The sequence below is a fragment of the Apodemus sylvaticus genome, chromosome X (genome assembly GCF_947179515.1).
Source record: "Apodemus sylvaticus chromosome X, mApoSyl1.1, whole genome shotgun sequence".
Taxonomy (NCBI): Eukaryota; Metazoa; Chordata; class Mammalia; order Rodentia; family Muridae; genus Apodemus; species Apodemus sylvaticus.
The window spans coordinates 61,700,185-61,726,849 of NC_067495.1; the positions used below are offsets into that span (position 1 = coordinate 61,700,185).

General features: G+C 37.1%; 1 protein-coding gene across 1 annotated transcript in view; it reads right to left on the reverse strand.

The window, feature by feature from the left end:
- The window catches only part of Tex11 (testis expressed 11), a 246,191-nt gene that overhangs the window by 91,578 nt on the left and 127,948 nt on the right, over positions 1-26,665 (reverse strand). The window contains exon 16 of the mRNA XM_052170254.1: positions 15,585-15,687. Within this exon, the coding sequence (XP_052026214.1) occupies positions 15,585-15,687 (103 nt within the window). The remainder of the gene's footprint in view (positions 1-15,584; positions 15,688-26,665) is intronic.

A 26,665-nucleotide genomic window follows, 5' to 3' on the forward strand; every position in this document is an offset into this window, starting at 1 on the left:
GGGACATTCTTGGGAGTTGGTTCCTAGAGGAAAGCACCTGCCTGACACTTGGATGATCAGGCTCATACCAAAGCAAATGCAGCTAGTATAGACCTAAAGATACAGATATCCCAAATAGACACAGTCTCCAGGACCTACCTCTGAGATGAAGTTATAGATCACCTCAAAGACTCAATCATTGGGTCAATACAGTGGATCTACCTTCAGATCTAAACTTATGTTTATAGGAACCAGGCACACTGAGCTATTTCAAACCTGTCAGATGACACAAGTAACATGCTATGAATCACACCAAGTATTTTGCCCAGACTGACTGATGAAAGGCATTTCTAAACAAAGCTAATCCACAATGATCACAGTAATTCCCTTCTTCCTCAAATATGCAGACACTGATGCAAGGCCACAAAGATCAAACACAATCATGAAAATAATACATCATCCCAATACTAATAGCCGCAAATAATATAAAATACCTTGGTGTGACTCTAACCAAGCAAGTGAAAGATCTGTATGACAATAACTTCAAGTCTCTGAAGAAAGAAATCAAAGAAGACCTCAGAAGATGGAAAGATCCCCCATTCTTGTGGATTGGCAATATTAATATAGAAAAAAAATGGCCATCTTGCTGAAAACAATCTACAGATTCAATGCAATACCCATCAAAATTCCAATTCAATTCTCCATAGATCTAGAAAGAGCAAATCTCAAATTCATCTGGAATAACAAAAAAACCAGGATAGCTAAAACTATTCTCAACAGAAAAGAACTTCTGGGGGAATCAGTATCCCTGACCTCAAGCTGTACTACAGAGCAACTGTGATAAAAACTGCAAGGTATTGGTTCAGTGACAGGAAGGTTGATCAATGGAATAGAACTGAAGACCCAGAAATAAACCCACACACCTATGGACACTCGATCTTTGACAAAGAAGCTACAGCCATCCAGTGGGGGGGAGGAGCGTGGAAAGCATCGTTAATAAATGGTGCTGGTTTAGTTGGTGGTCTCTATAGAAGAATGCAAACCGGTCCATTCTTATCCCTGTACAAAGCTCAAGTCCAAGTGGATCAAAGACCTCAACATAAAGCCAGTAAGAGTCTTTAAAGAAACTGGGGCTTTATACTCTTGGCTACAAGGCACTGCCCTGTAGTCCTAGCATTCAGAACCTGCGGTGTGAGCATCATGTGTACATAGGAGTTTGAAACTAGATTGGGTAGCAAAGAAATACTGCTAAAAAATGAAGGAAATAAATGTGGATTTGCAAACTGCCAGACTAATAATACAAAAGAACACATTTCAAAGAAGCTTCCTAAACATCAAGGATAAAGAAAAGCATGGGGGTGAGATGGCTCAGCAGATAAAAGTCTTGCTAAGCTCAATGAACTGAATTTGATCCCTGGAGCCCACACAGGGAAGGTGAGAACTGACCCCCAGAGTTTTTCTCTGACTTTCACACATACACTATAGGCTAGTCTCTCCTTTCTTTCCCTCCACTCTCCTTCTCTATCTTAATGAACAGATGTTTTTAAAAGACAATAAAGGGGACAGGAGAGATGGCCCAGTGGTTAACAGCACTAAAAGCTCTTCCAGGGGACCCAGGCTTAATTCCCTGCTCTCACACGGCAGTTCACCCAGCTGTAACTCCAATCCTTGGGGATCTGATGCCCTTTTCTGGCCCTTGCAACCAAAAGGTATGCATGCAGGTAAAACATCCATAGGCATAAAATAGAAATTTTAAAAATCATAATAAAAAGAAAATAGAAAAAAATAACAACAAATTAAAGCAGAGCTCAACATGTCTATACCCATAGCACATAGAATGCAGAGGCAGGAAGATCATAACACGTTGCAAGTCAGTCTTTCCTACACAGTGAGTTCCAGGTCAGCCAGGGTTATATAGTTACATGTCTCAAACCCAAAATACAAATACAGAAATACAAAAAAATTATAGAATTGAAAACTATAATAAAGAGCATCAGTGGTAGGTCTGATTGAGTAGAAAAAACTCAACTTAAAGACAATTTAAGAATATGTTGTCATTCTTAACAGCTGAGTAATATTCAATTGTGTAAACAAGTCACATTTACTGTATCCATTCTTCTGTCGTGGGACATCTGGGTTGTTTTTAGCTTTTGGCTATCACAAACAGGCAAATGGATGGAACTAGAAAATATCATCCTGACTGAGGTAACTCTGACTCAAAGGGACATGCATGGTATGTACTCACTATTAAGTGTATATTAGCTAAAAACAAAAAATCACAGAATACCCAAAATACAGTCCATAGAACTCAAGATGGTCAACAAGCTGAAGGGCCTAAGTGAGGATGCCTCAGTCCCACTTGGGAGGGAGAAGAAAGCAATCACAAGTGGGGAGGGAGGAGAAAAGGAAGGACCTGGGAGGGAAAGTGGACAGGGGTTGGGTGGGTGGGGAAACCTGATCTGGTATTGGGTGAGAGAAAAGGAATGAAGGCCCCAAGGGCCAGCAGAGAGAATGGAAACAGGCAACCTGGGGAGATAGGAGGCTGGGGGACCCTCCCGAATGCACAGGGGAGGTGAGAGACTCTCAGGACTCAAAGGAAGGGACCTTAGATGAAATGCCTGTCAGTAGGGAGAGAGAACTTGTAGAGCCCACCTCCAGCAGGAAGACAGGGCATCAAATGAGGGAGAGGGGGACCATCCTACAGTCATAATTCTGACCCATAATTGTTCCTGTCTGAAAGAACTGCAGGGAAGAAAATGGAGAGGAGCCTGAGGGAAAGAAGGTCCAGTGACAGGCCCAAAGTGGGATCCAGCTCAAGGGGAGGTCCCAAGGCCTGACACTATTACTGAGGCCATGGAGTGCTCACAAAAGGGGACCTAGCCTGACCACACTCCAGAAGACCCAACAAGCAGCTGAAAGAGTCAGATGCAGATATCTGCACCCAACCAATGGACAGAAGCAGCTGACCGACCCCTGCTGTTGGATTAGGGAAGGCTGCAAGAAGGTGAGAAGAAGGACGATCCTGTAGGAGGACCAGCAGTCTCAATTAATCTAGACCCCTGAGGTCTCTCACACACTGGACCACCAAACCAAGCAGCATACATCAGCTGATATGAGGCCCCTAGCACACATACAGTAGAGGACTGCTGGGTCTGTGTTCCGTCAGAGAAGATGCACCTAACCCTTAGGAGACTGGCAGCCCCAGGGAGTTTAGAGGTATGGTTGGGTGGGGAGGGTGGGGACTTCCACGTGGAGACAGGGGTGGGGAGGAGATATGGGATGTGGAATAGTCAGAGGGTGGACAGAGGGCAGGAAATAAAATCTGGAGTGTAAAAAGAAAGAAAGAAAGAAAGAAAAAAGAGAATATGTTGCCAGCGTTGAGAACAAATGATTAAGGAATGAAGAAATGTGAAATTAATGGGAGAACATCAAGAAAGCAAGCGCTCAATTTATAATAATAACAGAAAAGATACAAAAAGATAGAAAATTTATTTAAAAAATAGAAAACAGTAAATCAAAAAAAGGAAAAAAAAAGAAAACAGTAAATCTCAGAAAATACATAGGTGTCCATTTAGAGTCTAAATTTTAGTGGAAGGTAACAAATGTCTAGTGCAAGCATGACTCACAGAAGACATTACCAAATAATAAAAAGCCGGAGCTTGAGGGAAGATGTTGAAAGCGGCAGATGAAGAGAAGCTGCACATGGAAGGGTGTGCTAATAGTCTGCAGCACTAATGTTTCTTCGCAGAAATGGCACCCTGGCCATGAAAATTTGAGAAGGCAGATCCAAAGTACGGATGGAAAAAAATTGCTAAGTAGGAATTCTTGGCAAGGAAATGAAGGGAAAATGAAAATTCCCAGCTAAGTAAACACTAAAGGAGCTCATCAACATCAGTGATGCCTTGAATGCTAGAAATGTTAATGGGGATTCTTTGAGCTGAAGGGAAAGTGTGTCACTTAGCAATACACAGTTAAATTCCGTATAGTCTGAATAGGTGTGTAACTCACTTATATCTTTAGAATGAAGGTTAAAAAATTAAATGATTAAGCTGATACCCATAATAATTTTAAAGAACACTTAATATAAAATATACATTGTATCAAAAATATAAACTACGAAGAAGCAGGTGGACTAAAAAGATGAGTTATTTTGGTATAATCAAAGTAAAGTAATTGCCATCTTAAAACAGTACATTATATAATGTTTTAAATAAGTTTTGTGGTAACCACAGATAAACTATAATTATTACATAACATATACAGTAATCAGAGCAGATAAGTATAGAATATCACCTCATTGCAAAGAAAGACAACAGGTAGAAAGGAACAAAAGTTCTATATAAACAAAATAATGAATGGAATGACAATAATAAATCCTTGTATATCAATAATTGCTTTGAATGCAAGTAGCTTAATTCTGTAATCAAAAGACAGAGTATATAAATGGGTTAAAACCAAGAAAATATTATACCTATAAGAGGTTCATTTTTTAGGACAGCCTTTTAAGGACTTGAATGGTTTGAATATGATGAGGTAGAAAATGACATTCCACATGAATGAATGACAAAATAGAGCAAGATCAGCTATATTCAACCTATGGTCTAATTGTTGCACAAGGTCCAAAGCAAAACCACAAGCAACATGAAAAACTAAGGCATGTGGTCTCCAAAACTACCAACCCAAGTAAAAGTATGACTATAAATATGTTCACCGGGCAGTGGTGGCTCATGCCTGTAATCCCAGCACTCTGGGAGGCAGAGGCAGGCAGATTTCTGAGTTCCAGGCCAGCCTGGTCTACAGAGTGAGTTCCAGGACAGCCAGGGCTATACAGAGAAACCCTGTTTTGGAAAATGAAATTTAAAAATATATATATGTTCAATGAAGTAAAAAAAATGATGTGAATAAGCTCTAGAATGAATTCCCAAGGAACACAAATGGCTGAATATTATATGAGTCAACAAAGATATAAAAATGAGATAGAGAGGTAGAAATACTGAAAAAAAGAAAATGATGCTGGAAATGAACAATAAGTCAAATTAAAAAGTCACTATAAAGCTTGCCAAGAGAAAGGATCAGGAAGGCTTGAAGATGAGGACAAAAATACATTTTAAAAACATATGAAAGGATCTCTGGGATACCATAAAAAAAACAAAAAATTTTGAACATAAAAAAGAAAAATTCCATGACAAATGCATAGAAAGTATTTTAAATACAATTACATTGAAAATTTTCCCAAATTGAGGGAGAGTTCCATCCAAGTACTATCCAAGTACCATCCAAGAACCAGTGACATATGGAACACTGAATTCAGAGATCTATAAAAGAAACTTCTCACATTACATTTAAATATGTTGGATACTGTAAAAAGACAAAACCAAACTAAAACCAAACCAACCAAACAAACAAAAACCTAGACCACATATAAAGCAGGCCAATCAGAATATCAGCTGCTTTCTCATCAGAAACTTTAAAAGCCAGAAAAGTATGGAATGATGCATTTCAAGTTCTGAAATATCACAGCTGCCAATCCAGACAATAGTACCTAGGAAAACAATATGTTATAATTCATGGATAAAGAAAAACTTTTTGTGATAAAAGGAGAGTAAGAAATTTATGGCCAATAAGTCACCTTATCAGATGTTATTAGAAGAAATTGTTTTGGACGAAGAGAAATAAAAACACAGCCAAGGGGCTACAGGGAAAAAAATTAAGAATCCTACAATAGTAGCTAAGAAGATGAGGATTAAGAAAATACCAAACTCTACAATAAAAACAGACACTTTCAATAATCAATATGAATGCTAAACATCTCATTTACCCAATCAAAGTGGCCCCTGGTTCTGGAAAGACTCAGTGAAACAGTATTCAGCAAAACCAGAACGGGGAAGTGGGAAGGGGTGGATGGGAGGACAGGGGAAGAGAAGGGGGCTTACGGGACTTTCGGGGAGTGGGGGGGCTAGAAAAGGGGAAATCATTTGAAATGTAAATAAATTATATCGAATAAAAAAAAAGACACCAAAAAAAAAAAAGACAATGACAAATGAATTGGATTTTTTCATTTTTATTTTTTTACTGTTCAGTTATTACCCCAGTCTCGGGCTACCCTCCCAACAGTTCCTCATACAATTCCTCCCCCACCCCATTCAAGAGGATGTTCCCATCACCCCCACCCACTGCCACCCGCCAGGCCTCCCCATTCCGTGGGGGCCTCAAAAAATCCTGCCTCTAAGAAACACACCTTGACATAAAAATAGACACTATATTAGGCTATAAAGGATGCTAAAAAGGTATTCTATACACTAGAACTAGGAAACTAGAAGGCATTGCTATTCTAGTAGCTGACAAAAAAAGAAAATAGATCAGACTAAGACTAGTCAGAAGACATTAAAAAATAGCCACTTTATACTGAGCAATGGAACAACCAATCAAAAAGGCATTACAATTCTGAACACATGCACCGAGCAGGGAGCACATTCAGTTTCATAAAACAAACACTATTTGATATAAGGGTTACTTCAATATCCGACTCTTAACAATAGGTCATCCTAACAACAACAACAACAACAAAATATAGATACATCAAATTAAATGACAACCATAGATAAAATGGCCTTAACATATACCCACAAGGCATTTCATCCAAACACTACAGAATACACATCCTTTTCAGGACTCCATGGAACTGACTCTGAAATAGATTGTATAGAATAGGATACAAAGCAAGGATTAAAAAAACCACAGAAATGGGTGGGAGAGAGAGTTCAGCATTTGAGTGTCTGCTGCTCATGCAGAGGGCTCGAGTTAGTGTACCAGCACCCATATCAGTTGGGCCATAGATCCCTATACTCCAGCTTCAAAGGATTCAAACCTTCTGATCTCTTTGGACACACACACATACAAACACACACACACACACACACAGTATTTAAGATGCAGATAAAAATTCAAATAATGTCTTATATCTCATTTGATTACAACAAAATAAATCTAAACCTCAACACCAAGAGAAACTTCAGAAAATTTCATAAACGTATAGAGATTAAACAACACAATATGCAATAATAAATGGATTATTGAAAAATTGAGGATAAAATTAGTAATCTCCAGAATTTAATGAAAATGAAGACACAACATACCAAAACCTGTAAAATACAATGAAAGCAGTATAAAGAACGAAGTTCATAGCCATAAGTGAACATTAAAAATTCAGAGAGATCTTAAATAACCTAATTATGTGTCATAGAACCTTGGAAAAATAAGATTAAGGCAAACCCTGCAGCAGTAAATATAAATAAATAATAAAGACTGGGGGAAGAAATTAATTACATAGAACAAAATAATTGAGAAGAATCAATGAATGAATTCTTTGGGGGGGGGGGAAAGGTCAGTAAAATTGACAAATGTCTAGCCAAACTAAAGAGGGAAGACCAGAATTATTAAAGGAAGAGATAAAAAAATATATGTAGGCTTAGATGTTTCTCAACCCTATTTTTTTATTTTTTTTCAACCCTATTTTTAATAATGGTTCTTAAACACTTTAACCTCCTCTCTAGCCCACCACCCACCAGAGACAGTGGGAAAGAAAGGTTATTAGGATCTGGGGAAGTGGACCTGTTTAGAAATTGTTCTTTGGAGCAAATCCCATCTGCACTGTCAGGAAATCAGCAATTCAGTTCACAGGTTAGCAGTGGCAGCTCAATCCACTCGCAAACACTCCATAGATACACCAACAGTTAAGTTCAGTAGTGTCAGGATAGCAGCAGCAGTGGTACAACCTAGCAGGAACAGCCAGGTCTCAGCCAGAATGAGCACTAGTCAGCAGGAGGCATTAGGACCACTGGTAGCACCAGAAGTTCTTGACTATGCCTCTTGGAGTGAAGTGAAGATCAGCAAACATGGGAGATGAAAGAGCTTTGGAAAGCTAAATCTATAAGCAAGCCTAGCTCAGCCTCAGTCATTGTCTGTTGAGTCCTGTCATTCATTTTCTGCTGAGTCCTAGTCATACTCCCTGCAAACATCACATGTCCTCCTTCCATGGGTCCTCAGCACATGTGTCTTGCACATGGGTCTGTCTTAGCAAAACTCCACGACTCTATATCAGCTAACATTATTCTGCCAATTAGCCCAAATCTGCAAAAGTGGCAGGAATCTCTTGAGAAGTTTTTTGATGTGTTTCTATTGAGTCACAACAAATGGAGCTTAACAATGTATGTAAGGCAAACCAATACATGCATGTTGATAGCTAAGAATCCTTCATCATCTGTCCTTTCATGTGCTTGCTTGAGCATAACATCCTTTCACCTCTGTCCACTTCAGGAAAACACTCCCTCACATGTTTTCCCTAGCAAAACACCATCTGACACAACTGACTTTGCAAAGAACTCTTAAGTTTCCACATCAGATATGACAAGCTACCAATGAGGTTCAGAATTGATTGGAGGACTTAATATTGTAAAAATTGCTGTTCTTCCCAAGGAAATCTATAGATGCAATACAATAGCAACCAAATTTCCAACAGTATCTGAGGACCTATGATCTCCCCAACCATGGGCTTTTGACCAGGATTGCAGTACCACACATGAAATCCCTTCCTGTGAAGCTGACCTAAAATTGAATCAGAAAGCTATTAGTTATCTTGCCACTCTTGTACGAGTAGGCATAGCTTGCCCAGCAGGTTAATGTTGTGGTAAGACCACTGATGTGCATTCTTCCAACCAACCATGAATAGCATTTTCTGGCACCATGAATGCTAATCAACAAGGAGGAAGTTTTTCTGCCACTTTAAGTTTGACTTTTCTATGTCCTGAAGCTAGCATGTGTTGTGTTTTACCATGCAGTTATTGTGAGCAAACAATGGTAATGTCAACAGCCTATGTTTCTTTGAAAATGTCCGGGCCTCCTTGACCAATAACTAATAAGAAGCTAAACCTTCTTGTACTTGTACTGATGCCTTGTACTGTGATTTTCATTTAATCTCTCATGCCTTCAGAGAACAACAGTGTTGTCAAACCATGCATAACAATTCTGTCTGAACTCCTTTTTGGTTGTATTTCGAAACTAGTTTACTAACAAGTTGGTTTCCATAAAGCTTTTTCATAGATCCTTAGAGTTTGGTTAACCTACCACTACCTCTTCTGCCCTCTATTTGCCCATCTCAACCCCCCACTTACTCCTTTAAATTTGGTATTCCCTACTTCATCTATTTCATTTCACATGTATCCTATTATCTTTCCACCTCTTAAAGTTGGATTGTGACATAGTAAGTTTCCATATGGCTTTTAATACCCCTTCTGTTGAGCTATCCCTCCTCTTCACTTCCTAATTTCTCCCATACTCCCATACCCATCCTTGCTTAAGCTTTTCTTCCCCTAGTATTCCACTTCATTGCTTTTGTTTGACTCATACTATATTATATTACACTCCCCCTTAAGTAACATTCTCCACAAGAAGGTAGTTACTGCACAAGACCTACAAAACATCAAGCTAGCCAAAATCACACCATACCATAGGTGATCTCCAGGCACACTCCTCACTTAGGAAATACCAGTATTGTTTAGTTGCTAGGGGAGAAAGAATTCTCTTTTGAGGATGTAGGTTTCCTTGTGAGCTAGTGAGTGGCCTCACACTCATGCACATATGGGCAGCACTAACTGGACTTAGTGAATGATAAAAACAAAAACAAATGAAGTAGGGAGAAGTTAGGTTAGGGGAAATATCACAGTTTCAACTATCAACTTGACACAAACAGAGATAAACTAGAAAGAAGGAAACTCAGCTGAAGAATTGAACAGATCAGGTTGGCTTGTAGACATGTCTGTAGAGCATTTTCTTATTGTAACTGACATAGGAGACTCCAGACCACTGTTAATATGGCCATACCAAGGTAATTTGTCCTGGCCTATATAAGAAGGGTAGCTGAGCCAAGTCAGAACAAAGAAGCCATTAAGTAGTGTTTCATTTTCTCTGCACCATTTTACTGAATTGAGTTTCTCCTGCCTTAGTTTCCCTTGATAATGGACTATAAAAGGTAACATGAAAGAAACCATTTTTGTCCTCCAAGTTGCTTTGGATCATGGTACTTATCATCAATACAGAAAACCAAACTAGAATAAGGGACATAGGGAAGTTGATTATCTTTCATTCCATATAGGAATAAATTTTCAAAAATAAAGAAGTTTTAAAATTCTTACAGTATTTTTCACAGAAATAGAAATGGCATTCTTAAACAGTGTGATCATTAATGCTAACTAAGGTGGTTACATCACTCATTTGGAAAGAGATGCTGACTTGTATAGGGTGAAGAAATTGAACTGCACACTAACATTCATGCATTCATTGTTCTCATCTCTTCATTGAGAATGCAATGTTACCAGCTGATTCCGAGTTCTGCTGAGTTGATGTCTCCACCATTATAGACTGTCTTGAACTGTGAATTTAAGTTACTTTTGACAGGGTATTTATCACAGAAACAGGAAAAAACTATGACAGATGGGATGGAACAAGCATAAAAACAGACAGGAAAATCAATAAAATGTTATTAAATGGAGGGCCCATGTATAAGCCCACACAGAAAGAGCCACCTGATTTTTGACAAAGGTGTCAAAATTAAACCTTGGGGAAAAGGCATCTTCTTTAGCAAAGAAGTTTTTGGAAAACTGGACATGTACATGGAAAAGAATGAAACCAGATCATCTCTCACCATGCATAATAATTGAGTATAAATGAATTAAATGTATTAAAGTAAGAAAAATAAAGACAACACTTCAAGATATGTACAGGTATGGACTTTCTGGAGAGGCCTCTAGCCATTCAGGAAATAGAGCCAACAATTGACAAATATGGCATGGTAAAATTTAAAAATGTTCTATTGGGTGACCAGGGTAGTTCAAGTGACTCCCCAAACAATGTAGATTGTTGGAGTAGCTCAAGAGCTTCTCACAGGTTGAGGGCAAGCCTCTGTTGCTAAAGACATTTTGGAAATAGGATTCAAGAAGGTTCAAGATGGATCTAATCTGAAGGCCTCCTTCCTGTGGCCTAGGTTCTATGGTACCAGAAAATACTATGGAAGCTGCCAAGGGAGTAAAGTAATTAATAGTCCTACCTAGCACAAACATCTATGAACTACAACAATGATACTATGGAATGATGTCTGTAACAGTGCAAAAAATAGCACTCATATGTTGGTGGTAACCAGGCTATCTAATTGGACTTAGGGCCCACTCAACAGGAGGGAAATCATTCTTAGTACTAAAAATCTAGCCACTTTCCTGGAGCTAGTGAGGTCATGGTACTTAGAAAAGAATCTATTACCATTGGTGTGCTAAACCAGCACAATTCCTCACTACATTCTACATCTTATTCTTATACCCACAGATAAGTGGAGGTCTACCCCTCATTAGAGAAGCCTCTCATTACAGCAAATGAAGACCATCACAGAAAGCCACAACTGGCAGAGCAGTGGTGGTGCACACCTTTAATCCCAGCACTTGGGAGGCAGAGGCAGGAAGATTTCTGAGTTTGAAGCCTGGTCTACAGAGTTGCAGGACAGAGAAATTCTGTCTCAGAAAAAAAAAAAACACAACTGGATACAATGCAAAGATCAATGAATTGTGGGGAGCCAAGCCCCAGTTGATACTTCTATATCATAGCTCCTACATCTATGAAATATGTTAAATATCCATGAAAATATTTTAAGAGCCAGAATACCAAGAAGTCTGTTGTGAAACAATCTCTCATACAACTGGCTGCATAAACAAAACCAAAACAGTGCCAATATCAATAGACATGCTAATATAGAAATGGGTATTTTTTCACAGGGTCCTACACATAGACAAAAAACTACAACTAACTAATTAGAGAGATAGAGATAGAGTTACAGTTAGAGATGGGGAGGGGGAGGAGAATTAGCCTTTCCAGTATTACTTGGCCAGCCCTGAAAACATATACACACAAGAAAAAAAAAGAACTCAGTAGGTTGCATTTGTATATTTGTACATGCATAATCCAAGAAAAACTACTATAAAGCTGAGATTTGGGGGGACATGGGAGGGGCTAGAGGGGGTAATGGAGGATAGGAAGGAGGATACCTGGGAGGAGCTGGAGGGAGGAATGGGAAGAGAGAAAGTGATATATATTTTTATTGAAAATATCTTTTACTAAATAAGCTAACAAACTGAACAGAGAATTTCCAAAAGAAGACCAACGACTATTTGATAAATAGTTCAACATTCATATCCACTAGGAAAATAAATTAAAACTACTTTGAAATTTTATGTCACCCTAGTTTAATTGGCTATCAAGGAAACAATTACAACAAATGCTGAAAAATGTGGAGGCCAGAGACCATTTATTTATTCACTTCTGGTGGGGTGTAAACTGCTACAGTTCCTATGGAAAACAGTGTAGAGGTTTCTCAAAAGACTTTCTCAAAAGAAGCCAGTGCTACCACTCCTGAACAGCTAACCTACTACAGTACAGAGGTACTTGCATGCCCATGTCTCTGCACAGCTTCTCTATTACCAAAAGCTAGGAAATGGAATCAATCTGGATTCCAGCAGCAAAAGAATAATGAAGATGTGAAAAATATACAAAATGACGTTTTATTCAGCTATTAAAAATGGAATTTTTGGGGAAATTGACAGAACTAGAGAATATATTAGGTGAGGTTCAAAGAGGAAAAAACAACCACATGTTTTGTGTCATTTGCAGATCCTAGCTTACAATTTTTCTATATGCTCATTTATGTGGGAGTAAGTGGAGGGCCCAGGAAACTGGAAAGGGGCCTATTAGAGAGGTAAAAAGATTCTTTAAGGGAGTGAGGTTTGTAGAATGCACATGATATAAAAGTCTAAGTGGGAATACTAGGGATAAAAAGGACTAAGAGGGAAAAGGGATCCAGCAGAAAGAATGGAAACAGGCAATCTCTGGAGGTAGGAGGTTGGGGGAACTCTCCAGAATGCATCAGAGACCTTGGAGACTCTCCTGACAGTAGGAAGAGAGAACTTGTAGAGCCCACCTCCACCAGGAAGACAAGGCATCAAGTGAGGGATGGGGTTGCCATCCCACAGTCACAACTCTGACCCATAATTGTTCCTGTCTAAAAGAACTGCAGGGATGGAAATGGAGAGGAGCCTGAGGAAAAGAAGGTCCAGGGACAGGTCCAAAGTATGATCCAGCTCAAGGGAGGCCCCAAGGCCTGACACTGTTACTGAGGCTATGGAGCACTCACAAAAGGGACCTAGCATGATTACACTCTGGAAGACCCAACAAGCAGGTGAAAAAAATCAGATGCAATTATTTGCACCCAACCAATGAACAGAAGCAGATGACCCCTGTGGCTGAATCAGGGATAAGCTGGAAGAAGCTGAGGAGAAGGGCAACCCTGTAAGAGGACCTGCTGTCTCGATTAATCTGGAGCCCTGAGATCTCTCAGACACTGGATCACTAAACAGGAAGCATACACCAGATGATTTGAGATCCCCAACAACATACAGTAGAGGACTGCCAGGTCTGTGTTCAATCAGAGAAGATGCTCCCAACTCTCAGGAGACTGGAGGTTCCAAGGAGTTTAAAGGTCAAGTGGGGGGTGGGGTGGGGACATCCTCATGGAGACAGGGGGTGGGGAGGAGGAATGGGATGTGAACTAGTTGGAGGGTGGACTGGGGCTGGGCGGGGGAGGAATAAAATCTGGAGTATTAAAAAATAAATAAAAAAGGGGGAAAGGGATAGGGAATTGAGGGAGGTTCAATTATAATTATGATTGATGTGATATTATGATCCCAATATGATATATGAAAAATCAATAGAGAACTATTTGATCATTGATAAGCTAATAAAAAACAAAATGAATGAAAAGGAATTTGAATGAGTGGTAAAGCTGCTTTCAGAAGCCACGGATTATTAAATAAAAAGTCCAGTGGCAGGACTGTGGTGTTTTGGTCAGAGGAGACCTGGAGGCCCCCAAAACAATACAGGCAATTACCACTGCTGTTGGTGGTCCAAAGCGGTTAAAACTGGATAGCTCTAACCCTATAGTTGAAAATACCATAAACCCTAGTGTCAGGATACAGAGAAATCCAGCTACAACTAGACTGGAAGCTGCCTTCTTCTTCCTGGCTAGCCATCATTGTGCCACAAGGTGCTATGGAAGTTAACTCATGGAGAATTGTCATCAAGAGGCTTACTCAGCTGGGAGTGACACCACTGACAAGCCAGGCAAGATGCTAATCGGGGCATGTCAGATTTGAGAGTAATCAACCACTTTTTGACAGGATTTGAGGCCTGATCCATAGGAAAGAGTCCATGGCTGGGACTGGAAATCAATAGAAGCTACATTATATCCATATATGAAGATGTCATAATGAAACCTAACATTATATATAATCAATATATATATTAATATAAACATCTAAAAGGAACAGTAAAATGGCTTAGTGGCTAAAGGTGCTTACTGGACAAGCCTGTTGACCTGAGCTAAATACCCAGAACCTACATGAAAGTGAAGGAGAGAAGCAACTCCATGAAGTTTTCATTTAACCTCCAAATGCTGTGGCATCATGTACACACACGTGTACACACACACACACACACACACACACACACACACACACGCACACACGTACACACTGACATAAATATAGTTTGAATTTAGGTCAAATAATTCTGTTTAAAGTTTTGAAAAAAGTTTTAATAAGGAAAAGTTTTGCACACTAATTGGTAAAAATGTCTCATGAAATTTAAAGTTCTTTTATCCCTTAAGATACAGTATCAAGTAATACAAATGCCGAGAAGTCCCTACTGAAAGCAGTAAGACAGACATGAAACCAATATTAATCTTGATACAGATCAAATTCTAAGTTAATACTATTTTTTAATTATTGAAGTCTACAACCTATTTTATGACATATTTATTACATTATATTTTTCTAGCATGAATAACATAATCTCTGGTATATAGTAACTGTAAATAGTTGAGTAATTTGTTTTCTATGGTTTCTGTTTCCATCCATTTGCTTAAGCTCCTTAATCTCCTTATTTAATGGCAACTTATCAAGAGTTCAGGTTGCTTCAGAATTTTCCCCCTTATGCAAGTGTGAAAAGGATTAAAACTTAAAATGAGTACATGCTAGTTATATATACACATGTGCATGTAGACATAACAGGTAACAGACTATGCTGAGTTAATGGGAGAACACAGCACTGATGTGATGTGCACCATTGTCTACAACACTAACCTTGTCACTTTGCAAAGAAAAATTCCATTTGAAGATTAGGGTTGATTATTATTATTATTATTATTATTATTATTATTAACATTTTACAACATTAGTGAACAAGTCAAAAAGTACCCAAAGACTTTGATTTAAAGGTTAATTTTTAACTGCTGTAAATATTTGTCCATTTAAGATCCTTTAGATAGGTGGTTGCTTTTTTTAAAAAAATACTTTCACATACCCTCTAGTTTTGTTGTGCATTATTATATAATTTTTATGTAAGGATTATTATATATATTCAGTCTACAATTGTGAAAACCATTTACTTACTGTGCAGTTTTATTCTCTGAGGATTTTTTATTGTAAACATTAATGCATAAAGAACATTTATACCTCTGTAAATGTCACCCTCCATGATTGCGATCTTGAATATACAATACTGAGTGAAAGTGTTTGTAGGATCGTGTTGCTCAGCTTCTGTTATGGCCTCTTTAGCCTGAAAAGAAAACAAAAACCATAGGCTTGATTTTGTAAAAGTTCTCACCATATTTTACTAATATCATTGTTAGACACAACTATTGTGGGATACTCACAATGAAAAGAAAGGACCTAAAATTTTTTTTAAAAGATCTATTGCCTTACAAGGTCAGAGAAATAGATTTGCTTCTAGAACAAGAGTGAATAAGCCATGTTAAGAGAACTTTCCTTCTGAAAACAACCATAAATATTGGATAATATACTTCAAATAATTTAACCTAAAACAAAATTATAGGACAATTGGGAAAGTAGCAAAAAGTCATGAAGTCAAATTGAAGAAAAAACTGAGACCCAGAAAGATAAGTAGAGAATGAAAACCCCCTTGGCTGGTAGGTGTTTGTGAATATGGTCAAAAATTTACTGAAAATTTTACAGGCCTTGGTAAATCAGGAACTAGACACCAAATTCCACAAGATCATATGATTAGACTAAGTCAGAAGTACACTTAATCCCACATATAACTATTCCAGGAGACCAGAGACAAAGTGACTTTGGCACTGGATAAAAGAGAGTACATCACACAGAAAGAAATTGTTCCATGAGGTGTAATACAAGTCAAACTTATTTGTTTGTAGCCCTAAATTACAGTATCTGGTGGAGAAAGGGCTCAAAAGACCTAAAGTTATGAATAAATTGCTCCCAAACATATGCAAGAAAAAAAGGAAATCCTTTCTAGGAGAAGGAACATTCATTTCATTTTGGGTTTCAAAACATTTCATAAATAAATTTTCAAGAATGATGAGCTATAAACATTTAAAAAATAACCAAGTATCCTATAGAACCAGAAATAATAAATGAATAACAGCAAAAACATTAGCTCACAGAAACATATTCAAGATGCAGAAACTGGGGTAACAATAAAAAACTAGTTATAGAACAACTATGCTTTCAAAGTTTGAAAAAATAAAAAATATATTTAAAACTCAAATAGACATATTAGTATTAGTACCTAGTGACACAATTATAGTGATTTTCAACCTTGTGTGCACTCTAATTAGCTTTTCCTACACTATAACAGATTTAACATTTTTTGACTATCAGTGAGCTTCATGGAAACAAAGACTGATTTTAATGATTTATTTTTATGTGTTGTGTGCTATGCCTACATGTATGCATGTGAATTACATGCTTTAGGACCCAGAAGAGGGCATCAAATCCTCTGGAACTGGAGTTCCAGTCAATTGTGAGCCACTAAATGAGTACTGTGAAAGTAGCCTGAAGCCCCCTGCAAGACCAGTCACTGAGCCACCTCTCCATCCCTGAAGACTATTTGAAAATGTGACCTTGAAATGTTGAAAAGAGGGAACTTCCTGAAGTGAAATATGTAATAAGCAAAATGAAAACAATACAAAGAGAAAAACAATACATTAGAAATAGGTAAAGAGAAATTTAATTAACTGAAAGATAAAACAAAAAAGAAGTAAAAAAAAAAACAAAAACAAAACAAAAAAAAAAAAAAAACGAGGATGAGGTAAATCACTGGTAGGATACTTGCCTAATATGAACAACGCTGTAGGTTTGGCCCTTAGCACCACAATCATAGTTAAAACATAATCTTAGTCAAGGTTTCTACTGTTGTGATAAAAGCACTGTGATCTAAAGTATCTTGGAAAGAAAAGAGTTTATTTTAGCTTACATTTAACCATCACAGTCCATAATGAAGGAAAGTTGGGGCAGGAACTTGGAGGTAGGAGCTGATAGAGCCCTGAGGGAGTGCTGTTTACTGGCTTGCTCCTCGTGGCCTGCTTGTGCTCTCTCCACTTATAGAACTCTCTCCACTAGAGTAGGGATGGTACTACCCCACGTGAGCTGGGCTATCCCATATCAATTATCAATCATGAAATTGCACCAAACACTTGCCCACAGGTCAATCTTATTAGAGCATTTTCTCAATCACGGTTCCTTCTTTTAAATAACTCTACCTTATGTCAAGTTGACATAAACTAGCCAGTACAAATATTAAATATACAGAACAATGAAAAAATATTCAAAGCTGCGGGGGGGGGGGGACCCAAGTCACATATAAAGGAAAACCCATGACAATACATTGATTTCTCAATGAAAACTCTGAAAGCCAGAAGAGTCCGGAATAAGACATTCCAAAATCTAAAAGATTATGACAGGAAAACTAGACTACTGTCCCTAGAAAAACTGTCATAGATAAAGAAAAATGAAAAACTTTCCATAATCCAAACATCCTAACAAAATCACATAAAGCAGAACAGCAAACGTCCCCACTACACAGAAGCAATACTCTGAACTAAAAAGAGGAGTAAGCACAGCCAAGAGACTCGAGGGAAAAAGGCTATAACAAAATAAAATAAAAACCAACTAATAATACAAACCAGCACAATAAATAGAACAGCAAAAGCACTAGCAATTGCCATCTATACACATCTTTCAATCACAACTCTAAACATCAATGGGCTCAACTTTATAATCAAATCACACAAGCAAGCTCAATGTATTTAAAAAACAAAAACCAAATCTATTGTGGCCCATACTGCAGCAGAAGGCTGTGTTGATGTCCAGAGTCTGTACCATCCCTGGAAACCATGTGGAAATCTGTAGTCCTTGTTGTCTGCTGGCCTTGCCGTGGCCAGAACTCATATGGAAATTCTTGATCCATGCTCTTGCTGACTGACTCTAAAAGGCAAGGAAGCTACTTTTGCAGTAATACTAATGACTGCAGACTTAGAGTTGAAAATAAAGGTACACAGAAAGCTTCTGTGACCAACACTACCCTCACCCCTCGCTGTCCCCTGTACCTCCCAAAGTAACAGCCTAGACAGAAAGCATCAAAAAGAACCCTTAAAATTGTGATAAGGATGCTGAAGTGTAAACTCCCCACAATTGAGGGCTTCTGGTAGGAGTGCAGATGAGGAAGGACTCAGTTTTCTTTAAGGGACTGGCTACTGGGAGTTTGATCATGCTCCAGACAGTATATGGACAACACAAATTGGACTTGTGTTTTTTCTTTCTTCTTTTGTAGGAGAGGTCACAAGAGTAGGGAGCAGACCTGAGAGGACTGGGAATTTAATCTGATTGGGATACATGATGGGAAATTCTTAAGTAATCAATAAAAATATTATGTTGGGGAAAAAATCCACATCCTGTTGCCTATAAGAAACTCAGATTTAAAGATAGGTACTATCTTAAATTGAAATGACAGGAAAAAGTACTTTAGTCAAATGGGATCAAGAAGAAAGCAGGCATTGGCACCCTAATAGCTGACAAAATAAACATAAAACCAAATCTAATCAGAAGAAAGAATGAAAGGCACTTCATTCTAATCAGGGGATTAATTAATCAGGGGGAAAACATAATACTGAACATATGTGCACCAAAGTTTGGTGCACTCAATTTCACAAAAAGCATACTATTTGAATTAAAAACACAGATTAACACAAAACCAATAATTGTAGATAATTTCAACACCCTATTTTAACCAATTCTCTGGTCAAAAACCAGAGAAACCTCAGAATTAAACAATATCCTGCATCAAATGGCCTTAACAAATATCTACAGAATATTCCACCCAAATGACAAAAAGTATCTACACAGCAGCACATGGAAACTTTTCTAAAATTAACCACATCCTGAGGCACAAATCAAACATTAACAAATACAGAAAAACTGAAATAATTCCATGCACTTTATCTGACCATTATGCAATAAAACTAAAAAAAAAAAATGAAAGCAAACAAACTCCAGTAAGGTTGTTAATTCATGGGGATTAAACAAGTCATTATGAAATGGTGAATACGTCAAAGAAGAAATCAAGAAAGAAATGAAAACATTCCGGGAATTAAATGAAAATGCACTCTGACTAAACCTCTTGGGTATAAAAGTCAGAATTAAGAGGGAAGTTTATAGCCCTAAGTGTCTACACAAAAAGATCAGAAAAAGAACAAATTAAATGATGCAACTCAGGAATTTGTTCTTTTACAACAAACCAATCTGAAACTCAGCAGATAGCAAGAAATAATAAAAAATCAATGCATAAATTAATGAAATACAAACAAAGAAAATAATACAAAGAAAGAATAACTATAAGGGCTCGCTTCTTGGCCTAACTAAGCAAAAGAAAAGAAGAGATGACCCAAATTAACAAAATTAGAAATGAACAAAGAAACATTAAAATAGAAACCAAAGAAATGAAGATTGCTATAAGGGAATGCTTTAGGAACCTGTATTCTATTAATTTGAAAAATCTAAAATAGAAAAGTTATTTCGACTAATCCAAACTACCAAAGTTAAACCAAGAAGAGAGCAGCCTAAACATAACCATAACAAAGGCAACTGAGACCATAATCAAAATCTCCCTCTCTATATAAATACAAACAAACAAACAATTAAAAACCCCTTCCGGTCCAGATCGAGTCTTAGCAGAATTCTACCAGACTTTGAAAGAAAATCTATAAGCAATGTTTTTTTAACCTCTTCAAAAAATATAGAAACAGAAAGATGACTGACTCCAGAAATTGTTCAATGAAGCAAATATTACTTTTATAACCAAATCAGGTAAAGATGTAACAAAAACAAATGTATGAACCAATACCTGTGATGGACATAGATACAAGAGGATCCTCAATAAAGTACTATCAAACCAAATACTAGCACACATCAAGAACATCATTCAGCATAATCAAGTTGGATTCCTCCTGGAAATGCAAGGCTGGTACAACGTAAGTCAAGTCATAAAATATATCATAAAAAATACTTAAAGACAAAATCACAGGATGATGTCAATAGAAGCAGACAAATCTTTGGCAAAATCCAACAGGGTTTCATGACAAAAGTCCTAGAGAAAGTAGGAGTGAAAGGAACACATCTCAACTTGATGAGGGCTATTATGATAAAACCCAAAGACAACTGTATTAGTGAAAGCTTTCTAGAAAAACAGAACTTATGGAATGAATATATATTCATCTATTAGGTTGTTTAGTTTTTTCGATCCTTAGTACACTCTGGTTTTAAAGTCAGATGAATAGTTGGAAAACAGTCTTCCCATTCTGTAGGCCATCTATACACTCAATTAACTGTTTCCTTTTATATAAGTTTTTACATTTTACTATGCCTCATTTGTCAACTGTTGACTGATTTTCTGAGTGGCTAGAGGCCTATTCAGAAAGAGAGAAATCCCCTAAAGTTTGTATGTCAACAAAAAGGCCAAAGATATCCAAAGCAATCATGACCAAAAAATAATAGCACTGGAGAGACTGCTAACAAAACCATAATGACAAAAGCAATAAATATTGTGCTTGCACAAAAACAGGCAGACCAATGGAATAAAACGGAAGATCCAAACATGAGCACTTGAAATTACAGCCAACTCATACTTGACAAAGGCAAAAACAAACAACGAACCTCACAAGAGAAAAGACAGAAACTTCAATAAATGAAATGGTGCTGGGAAAGCTGGAAGTACATATTCAGAAAAATGAAATTAAGGCCAAGAATTAACACTTGGGACCTCACAAAACTGAAAAGCTTCTGCACAGTTAAGGAAACAATCATTTAAACAAAGAAAAAAAAATCTAAAGAATGGGAATGAACTTTTGCCTTCTGGACTTCCTACCTGGACCACATCCTCTATGCCACTCTAATTAAGTCCATTATTATGTACATATATGTGTGTATGTATGTATGTATGTATGTATGTGTGTGTGTCTGTGTGCATATGTATGTGTGTATATGTACTGGTTCGGAGTTACTAATTAAACTATATAATTATATGCAAGCAAGATACTTCTTTATAAAATTTGTCATTTAATGACATTTGAAGTCAATAATATTGCATTGTGCACAAAAAATTATTTGAGAACAAATTTCATTTAAAGTTTAATAAAGTAAAAAATAATGTTACTTGGATTTTGATCTTGTTTGAGGATTTGAAACTACTGAGTAAGTTACATTAATAATTATTTTGGGGACTGCTCATATATTTCTGATTCCTTTCTTAATTCAGTATAGTAAATTCTATTTCTTTTAGAAATGCACGCATAGATAAAGGTGTTCAAATATCAATATTCTCTTGGTCTTTTTCATTTTCTTTCTTTCATTTTTATTCCTTGTTTGTCTTAACAGATGTCTGCCCATTTTATTAGTTTTTTCAAAGAACATAGTTTTAGCATTCTGAGTCCTGTCTACTATCTGTTTGCTTAATATATAGGAAATTTCTATAGATAGTTTTATTTTAAAATGCTCTTTGGATTGATCTTGCACTTGTTTTAGTAATTTCTAGTGATAGACTATTTGCAATTATATTTATAATTTTCTTCAAATATATTGGCAAAATATTAAATGCATCTCCCATAAATGCTACCTAAGCTCTAGCCCACAATATTTTAAGAAAAATTTTATTTGTATACAGTGTATATAAAAACATTGTCAGTATACAACCAGTTATCACACTATGACCAAAACTACATACCCACTATCAATATCAAGAGATTTACAGTACCAACTCCCTGAATGTGTCTTGCCAGGCATACATTTTGATATACAGTATGATGGATAATTAATATGAAACTATAAGGAAGACAGTTTTATTCTATAGTGATATAAAGCATATAATTCACTACTTGAACCTAAGAGTAAAGCTGGGGATTAATTAGAAATATATTATATATTGAGTTTTCTAGATATTCCATATCCAGATTGTAATAGTAGGTACATGTGGATATATATTTCTCAAATTTATTTAATTATATAACAAAGTGGGCATATTTTAATATTTAAATTACAGTTCAATAGTGACTTTTAAAAGAACTTAGCAATGATTTGAGATCTTTTTAGTTCTCAATTTTAAAAATCTACATAGTCTTCCACAGTCTTCTTTGACCATAATAGAATTTATTAAATTATATTATCACAATTAAATGTATTAAATTATATTATCAAACTAAAAGTTATTAAATTATATTATTAGAATCATGCAGTTGAGGGACTCTGCATGTGTGAAAATTCTTCCTATGTGTGAATATTCTCAATAACATGCAGAGAAAGCACCCATTCTGCCTTTATTTAAATACCTTTAAGAAAAGGGAGTTCACTCCTCCACTGCTGGTGGGATTGCAAATTGGTACAACCACTCTGGAAATCATTCTGGCAGTTCCTCAGAAAACTGGGCACCTCACTTCCAGAGGATCCTGCTATACCACTCCTGGGCATATACCCAGAGGATTCCCCAGCATGTAATAAGGATATATGCTCCACTATGTTCATAGCAGCCCTATTTATAATAGTCAGAAGCTGGAAAGAACCCAGGTATCCCTCAACAGAAGAGTGGGTGCAAAAAATGTGGTATATATACACAATGGAGTACTATTCAGCCATTAGAAACAATGAATTCATGAAATTCTTAGACAAATGGATGGAGCTGGAGAACATCATACTAAGTGAGGTAACCCAGTCTCAAAAGATCAATCATGGTATGCACTCACTAATAAGTGGATATTAGCCTAGAAAACTGGAATACCCAAAACATAACCCACACATCAAATGAGGTACAAGAAGAAAGGAGGAGTGGCCCCTTGTTCTGGAAAGACTCAGTGTAGCAGTATAGGGCAAAACCAGAACAGGGAAGTGGGAAGGGGTGGGTGGGAGAACAAGGGGAGGGAAGGGGGCTTATGTGACTTTTAGGAAGTGGGGGGCCAGAAAAGGGGAAATCATTTGAAATGTATATAAAAATATATCAAATAAAAAAATAAAAAAGGGAGTTCATTATTTAAAAAAAACACTAAATTTTGTACAAGTCTAATTCTTAGATAGTGTCTTGTGATTGAAAATTTCTTTCACAGGTTTCACCCACTGATACACATGTTGCATAGCTGTAGCTGGTGTTCTCACTGGTAGCTACAGATAATGGGCAATACTATATTGTTTATGTCCAAAATCTTCATTTTTCAGGTTAAAACTCCATACTGTCCTTTAACCAGTTCTCTAATGCCTTCCTATTGGCACATTAGATCTTGTCAATATCTTTCTTTAAAATTATTTCCCCAATTCAGTATTATGTTTCAGATCTGCTCTAACCAGAGCAGAACAGAAAACTTCTTCAGTTTACCCTTTCAGGCGTTACAGAATCACCTCTCAGTATCTATGAAAAATTGATTCCAGGGCTCCCTGTCCTCTTTCAGATACCAAAATGTGTAGGTTCACACGTTCCTTGCTTGTATGTAACCTACAGATATCTTCCTATTCATTTCAAATCATCTCCATACTAGTTGAAATAACTAATGTAATGAAATGCTATGTGAACAGTTACTTCACCATATTCTATAGTCTGTACAAGTTCAGTACAAATGTATTTTTCTGAGTGTTTTTGATCTGCACTTGGTTACATTTATAGATGGGGAATGCATGAATACAAAAAGCAGTCTGTCTCTGTTGATTCAATTTAAAATAAGGAAGATTTCTTAGTATTGTTTTTTGTTTGTTTAGCTCATAATCAACAAAAAGACCCAAATGTTGCACATGTGCTTCTGTTTAAAACCCCATTTCATCCTTTCTGTTCTGTTAGGGCTGACTTTGGGGATTCAGCACAAGACGTTTTGTTGTTTCTTATTTGTCTCCATCTTCTTAGAATGGCTTCATTATTTCACTATATTAAGGTTCCTTTGAATGTGACTGTCTTGTAACATATCAGGTACCCTTCTGAACTTTGAGTTATATGCTGTACATCCAATGAATAGTTACAAACAGCTCTCACCTCATCTATTCTTATTCTAATTCCACATTATATTCCACATTATTTGACAATTAATAAATTTTTGTTACTATATAATCATATTATACCTGAAAATCTTGTCCCTGAAGTAATAATATCTTAAAGAATATCTGTATGGAGGAGTAAGGTATATTCGTAACTTATGCCATAGTACAGATTAAGCATTCAACAATTAACTGTTGACTTCAAACCTCAAGTTGGGTGTTTATTACAGTAAAATGTTTACAGTTGAGCCAAACTTAATCTTTACCTCACATTTCATTAAGTGCTTTATTTTATATCCATACATATGTATCTGGTGAAACGTGATACAATCATTACAAAAACCTTCAAAACTCATTCTGCACAAACAGAAGCCACAGTGCCATCTAGTGAATACCACTAGATTATGTGCACTGACCACGAGCTCATTTTCAGTCCTGTAATGGAAGGGTATGATTTTTAGAGCTTTATATAGTAGATACAAACAATAAATAACCAGAACATGAAAGATAAATATTCACTAGTCTTCTCTTCATGGCTGTTTTAATTCTTTTTAAATTTTATTTATTTCTATTTCACTAGTGTTTTGCCTGCATGCATGTCTGTGTGAGGGAGTCAGAGCCCCCAGATTTACCCAATTGTGTCGTGCCATGTGGGTGGGTGCTGGGAACTGAACCAGGCCCTCTAGAAGAGCAGCCAATGCTCTTAACCACTGAGCCATCTCTCCAGCCCTGGCTGCTTTAATTTTTACAGCCATCTTCTCATCATACAGCATTGTCCCTTCTTGCTGAGGTTTTCAAAGAAACTACAGTCTTTGGCAAAATCTGACCCACCTTCTGTTTTTGCCTAGCCCACAGACTAAGAATAGTTTCATTGGTTTTAGATGGCTGAAATAAATCAAAAGACAAAAATTTCATGCTAGAAGAAAATCACATGAAATTTAGTATCCCTAAATACAAAGGTTTTCTCAGAGCACACTATGGGTACTCATTTACATATTATTTATGGCAGTATCTGGTATAAGATCAGAGCTGAGTGTTACATTAGGGACCATGTGACTTCCAAATTCTTAAGTATTTTCTGTGTAGCTCTTTATATAAAAACTGCTGACACCTATCTTCAAGTTTTTTGACCCCAAATTGTTCCCCTCTAAAGAAATGGAGGAACAAAAATGAAGCAGAGACTGAACAAATGGCTGACTTGGGATTGGCAGGTCCAACTTGGGATCCATACTATGGGTGGGCACCAGTCCTTGACATTATTATTGATGCTTGCAGACAGGGGCCTAGTATGACTATCCTCTGAGAGGCTCTACCATCAACTGAGTGAGACAGATGCAGATACTTACAGCCAACCATTGGACTGAGGTCAGGAACCCTTGTGAAAAAGTAGAAGGATTGAAGGAGCTGGAGGGGATGGCAACCCCATAGGAAGACCAAGACTATCAACTAACTGGAGCCCTAGGAGTTCCCAGGGACTAAGCCATCAAACAAAGAGCATGCACAACTTGGTTCATACCTCCAACACTTATGTAGCAGAGGACTGCCTAGTCTGGCCTCAGTGGGAGAAGATGTACCTAATCCTGTAGAGACTTGATGCCTCAAGGAAGGAGGATGGGGTGGGGTCCATGGGAGGTAGGGGTTGTAGGGTGGGGGAGGGTTTAGGAGGGTAGGGGAGCACCTTCTCAGAGGCAAAGGGAAGTGAGGATGAGAACAACAACTTTGGAGAGGGGACTGAGAAGGGGGGCAACATTTGGAATGTACATAAATAAAACAATTTAAAAATAAAATATAATAGTAAACATACATTATTTAAAAAACAGTTAGACAATGGCAAGATGGGGATGGGGATGGTTTCAACTCCAACCTCTACCTTTTTATATGTCCTATTGCATAGGAATGTATTCTTTACATATGCAAAGTATCCAAACAGTGTCTGCTAGGAAGTCAGAAAGGATGAAATGAGAAATATGCTAAGTAACAAACACAGTTACCTTGAACATTTCAAAATAAGCTATGGCTTCCCTACCTATATGGCATTAAATGTCACAGCTGGACATGGAGTACATGCTATTAAGACAGACTGGTTTCCTGATTGCCTATTTTTTCCTTTTTGCTAACAACATTTGAGCTCCAATTACAGGTTCAATTCTACACTGACTTCAGAACTAATTCTGTCATTAGTCAGATATATAAGGAGTGCTGCTTCAGGCTGGGGACGC